At 37.5% G+C, this 5000-nt stretch overlaps 1 protein-coding gene across 2 annotated transcripts in view; it reads left to right on the forward strand.

The window, feature by feature from the left end:
* dgt3 (dim gamma-tubulin 3) overlaps nt 1–5000 on the forward strand; it is a 6697-nt gene that overhangs the window by 977 nt on the left and 720 nt on the right. The window contains exons 2-11 of one of the 2 annotated variants that reach the window (XM_027365745.2): nt 592–782; nt 1215–1412; nt 1615–1801; nt 1941–2051; nt 2344–2486; nt 2793–2927; nt 3200–3380; nt 3520–3672; nt 4361–4611; nt 4765–4945. In XM_027365745.2, coding sequence (XP_027221546.1) covers nt 592–782; nt 1215–1412; nt 1615–1801; nt 1941–2051; nt 2344–2486; nt 2793–2927; nt 3200–3380; nt 3520–3672; nt 4361–4611; nt 4765–4945 — 1731 coding nt within the window. The remainder of the gene's footprint in view (nt 1–591; nt 783–1214; nt 1413–1614; nt 1802–1940; nt 2052–2343; nt 2487–2792; nt 2928–3199; nt 3381–3519; nt 3673–4360; nt 4612–4764; nt 4946–5000) is intronic. The other variant, XM_027365746.2, reaches the window with a different exon arrangement.

Below are 5000 nucleotides of genomic sequence, written 5' to 3' on the forward strand. Positions count from 1 at the left end.
TTATCAGTCATAGTTTTGGGTTTAATGTTGGGTGTGTACATCTTTACCTACAAATTAAACTAAGAGAAATTGATAGATCACCTGTTTCTAAGATGTTTTTAATCTATAACATATAGTACATTTTTCTTGTTTCACACAGCCTTCCAACCTTGCAATTATTATTTTTGTGTTAATTGTATAGAATACCTTTCCAATCCTCTTCCTCTCTCTCAAGTTTGTGGGAAAATGTTGTGTTTTTAATGTTATTGGTATTGATACTGTTATAATTGTTATGACTATCTATGTGTTGCTGGTATTCATATCATGCCATCAGCAACAATTAAGTTCAATTTTGTCTTTTTGTCCACTAAAGGCAGTTAACTTGTACCAAATGACCTATAAATTATAAAGCTCGTTTAAACCTCCCAAACAGTGGACTTTTTTTCCAGTACAAAACATTTATGACTTCGTTCATATTTCAACTGAGCTACCTCCTTAAGACTACTGACAATGAATTAGAAAATTAATAGAAGTTATGGTACATCCTGCTACTTCTACTGAGATGTATATTATGAAAACTACAGAGGCTTTTTCCAATGTCTTTTTTTTTAGGCAGCGATGGATGGGGAGCGCTTTGTGTCACACCTACAGAGCCTGGGGGTGCCAGGAGCTGAGCGGCTGGTGGGCAGTAACTTTGACTGGCTCTTCCTGACCGATGAAGGCTCACCGCTTGCTGCCTTCCTGGAGTGGTTCTCGGCTAATGTTCTGCCCAGTGACATACTTACAGATGAAGACTTGCTTGAGTATGTTTTTTTTTTTTTTTTTTTTTTTTTTTTTTTTTTTTTTTTTATCTTTTCTTTTTCTTTCTTTCTCTTTTTTCTTTTCTTTTTTTAATTTCCTTTCTTCTCTGTTATAGTCTTTTCTTTTCTTTTCTTTTCTTTTAAAATATTTCAATTAAAAGAAAATAAGAATCAGTGTAGTCCTAAAAGGAATATGCTAGAGACTTTGATAAAGTATGTTGTTTGAAAGATATTTTGATAAATATTTGATTCAATGGAAGTCACTTGATTAATCTAAATGAAAGAAATGGAATGGTGGTATAAAAGTTAAGCCCAAGATATAGGTAAAGGTAGATTATTAATTTACTGTTGGTAGTTTAGATTATCATTTTAGATCCCTTTTATCCTTTTTCAAAAGTGACATGAACTCCCTTTCTAATGTCATGAATCACACAGATTTGAGGAGCTCAAGTCCCGTGGAGAGGTGTTGACAGGCCACCAACTGGAGGAAATGGAGGCCTGCCTGTCTGGCCTTCCAACTAGCTTCAATTCTGCATGTGAGCCAGATGGGCAGCAGGACATGCTCTCCCAAGAAGAACGTGAGAGGCTCGAGTCCCAACTAGAAGTCCTGTCAATGCGCAAGGATCAGCTGAGGTATAAACATACAGGAGTTGTTTTGAATACTTTTTTTTTTTTTTTTCTATTGTTAATCTCCTTGTGACTGTAATAGAATGAATAATTTTTTGGAAAACTGAACTGAAAATAAGAAGAATAGAAGAAGACAGGAATCAAATGCATGTTGGTAGAAATCCCCTAAGGGGTCTGCCTGGTTTTGAGGGTCAGTTTGATCTCACAGCGCACACAAGATGGAACTGCGGGAGGATGCCTTCAGAGCCAGCAAAAGTGTGAAAGCAGCTGAAGCATCCCTGAAGTCTCGGCAAGAGTCTATCCTCAGTACCAGTCGCCAGCTCACCCACGCTCACTCCGAACTGGCTTCTACGCTTAACAAACTTACTGATATTTTTATCACATTCAACAAAACAGTAAGTTGAACAATTACTGGGCTTTGATTATCTAGAAATATTGCTTTTCAATATTAGCTTTTAGAATAGGTCTGCAACCTAGAGAGTGTTAATCTACATTATAAACATTTGTACTTTAATGAATATTTTATATTTCTAGACAGAAGATGAAGCCAAATTCATGTCTCAGCTAGACTTTGAAAAGTGGTGTGATGAGGAGGCTAAGTTTACTAATAAACTGAAGACCTATATCAAAAGACAATTCAGAGAGGTGAGTACATTGAGAGAAAGGTTGAAGAAATGAGTCTGTCATCAATTTATGTAATATATTAACTGCTTATTTTGTCTTTGGATTTACCTATTCATTTATTTGTGTAATTGCAATGTTATAATGATGGTTTGCTTTTTTTTAAGCCTTCTTTCTATATCTTGCCCTATGTTTGTCCTTTCTATTGTGCTGTTTTTTTTCTTCTCACGCTTTCCACCCTTCCTCTTAGTCCCTCCTCATCCTCTCCTGGTTTTCCACGAGACATAAGCCACCTCATTTTCTCCCTCTGTCCCAGGGCATAGGAGAGATAGCAGGCATTGGCGACACCTCAGAGTACTGTCTCCTAGATGTGGATCACCTAGACCTCCACTTGGTCAGGGGCTCTGGGAAGGCAGAGTATGCACAGAATGTAGAAGAACTCAACAGGCTAAACAAGTTGTGAGTTTTGTTTGGATGTTTATAAGTAAAAGGGGTGTAAATTTATGTCTCTCAGGATTGTGGCTATAGGTCTCTGTGTTAAGTCAGTTCATTTTGGTTACCTCTTGATATGCATACAGTTTGAAGTTGCATCATTACATAACAGTTTCTGTTCTCTTTCATTTTTTACTTTATTAGAAACCAAGTCCTTGGGGATGAATGACAGTGTCTCTGCCTTTCTTAACCAAAGACATTTTATTTTTGATTGCACATCACTCTGTCATCAATTGTGATCATACTATTCATTTCACCAATGTGATATTCAAGGCTCCGGCAGACAGAGGAATGGCGGCTTGAGGGTCTGCTGCTTCAGGCACGAAGGAGAGCAGAGGTGGAGGAAGCAAATCATCTCTTGGCTGCCATTCATAGGACTCAGCTACCTTCCTCTGTCCCACTCCTACAGTATGTTCCTTTATTCATCCATTCTAAAGAAAATTTTCCCTGTGGATTTTATTGGTATTGTTATTTCTCATGGGCTGCATCATATTTCCTTAGAAATGGATTTGACTGTTTATATAGATATAATATATATATATATATATAAACAATTGTATACACTATACAGAGTTTGCTTTCATATCCTTTAAGAGACTTTTCTTATGTTTATTCAATAATCAGTCAATCATCAAAGATTTCTTCAGTGTAGAAAATATAAATACCAAATGGCATTACAGACAGCAAGGTCGAGATGCCTCAGAGTCACGTATGGTGTTGAAACTAAAGAGAGAGCAGCAGCAGCAAGTTCTTCTGTCCTTAATTAGCGAGGTAGCACAGCTGGAGAGCACCAGGACCATTTGCGGCAACTACCAACTCAAGTGTCAGCGTCAGGAGTACTTTTTGCAGAAACAGAAAATTGTGAGTTTCTTCTAATTCTGTGATTTCTCTGTTGTTGTTTTTATCTTAGATTTTACTTATTATTTATGAATATACTGCAACTATCCATTTACCATCTTCTAATACATTTAAGTGAATCATTTTACATGTATATGAGTAGGTGATGGATCAGCTGTTGGCTCAAGTGGCACGGCATGACTGGTTCAATGTGGCACTTGACTTGGAGCACCAAAAGATCAAAGACATCTTGGAGGTGGCTGGAAGCATCAATGCCATTGTGTCAGAGAGGGATTCCAGATACCAGGAAAGGATGGTAAGTAATTGCCTTCTATTCTGTAGTATATGGTATACTCATATTTTACACAGATTAACCCCAACTAATACTACTTTCTGCTTGCTACTATGTAAATTATGTTAAGTGAATAAGTGTACAGTATGAATGAATGTTAGTGGGAAAATGCTTTTTTTTACTAATGCTATCAATATTGACAGTTATTTTTGTTATAAACATTATAATTACTATATTGTTATTCACATTACTAACAGTAGTATTAGATACTAGAAAATATTATCAAAAATCAAGTAAAAGGGTAAGCAGGTGAAACAGGTAGTTCTTATAATTGGCTCATTGGTGACTTAGTACATGTAGAGCCACCAATATGTAAGAACAATTACTAAATTAAGCACACAGTGGGCATGGCATTTACACACATACCATTACAGGCAGCAAGTGGTTAATAGTCCAAACCAGTACCTTATTCCTAACTTTCGATTGCATTGTGATATGGTTGTGACTATGGGAGTGCATGGATAGCATAATTCACAATGTCCCTCCTTATACACTTGTGTTTTTCTGTATTTGTAAACTATGATACTCTTTAACAGTATATAAGGAAAATCCCTCAGAAAGCCAAAACCTTGGTTAAAGATTCTGTGAAATATGGAACTGCACAATACTGCTCTTTTTTCTGGTAATTTCTATTAATCAATTCACTTTGCAGAAACGTTTTGAATTCCTAAGTAAGCACCATGACGAGACAAAGGCACTGGGTCAGCTGCCACCTGCTTTGATCACTCTGTCGCAGCTGCTGCCCCTGCCTACAGTACCTTATTCCCAAGAGGACCAGAAGGAGGCCCCTGTTAGTGGCAAGACCCTGGAGAAGCAGGTAGAGATGCTGCTCAGAGCACTCAACAGTGCGAGGGAACAGATGGCTACAGCCAGAAACCCACAGTTCTCAGTGCTAAACAGAATGTAAGTTTGTGCTTTGGGTGATGCTTTGGGGTTTTAAAATCTAGGCTCTTGTTAATTGTAGTCAGTCTGGCAAAATATGAATAAAATGGTAAGTAAATAAAAGAATAATGAATTGTAAAGCACTACCCTGATAGCTCCCTTTTATATCTACAGGTCAATGAACTGTGCATTGCTAGAAACAGGTCTATTTGGAAGTGCCGGGAGTCTGGGAGCTCTTCCTCTGGCCTGGCTTGATCCAGCCGTTGTGGAGAGGTACTCAAACCTCGACGAGAAGGTTTGGAAATTCAAGCAGAAACTGCTGAAACTCATCTGTGAACATGAAGAAAAGAAAAAGGCAAGTTAACATGAGCCTCATAAATACTGTGACAGGCAATCATGTATGGTTGTGT

This window comes from Penaeus vannamei, chromosome 17, assembly GCF_042767895.1.
Source record: "Penaeus vannamei isolate JL-2024 chromosome 17, ASM4276789v1, whole genome shotgun sequence".
Taxonomy (NCBI): Eukaryota; Metazoa; Arthropoda; class Malacostraca; order Decapoda; family Penaeidae; genus Penaeus; species Penaeus vannamei.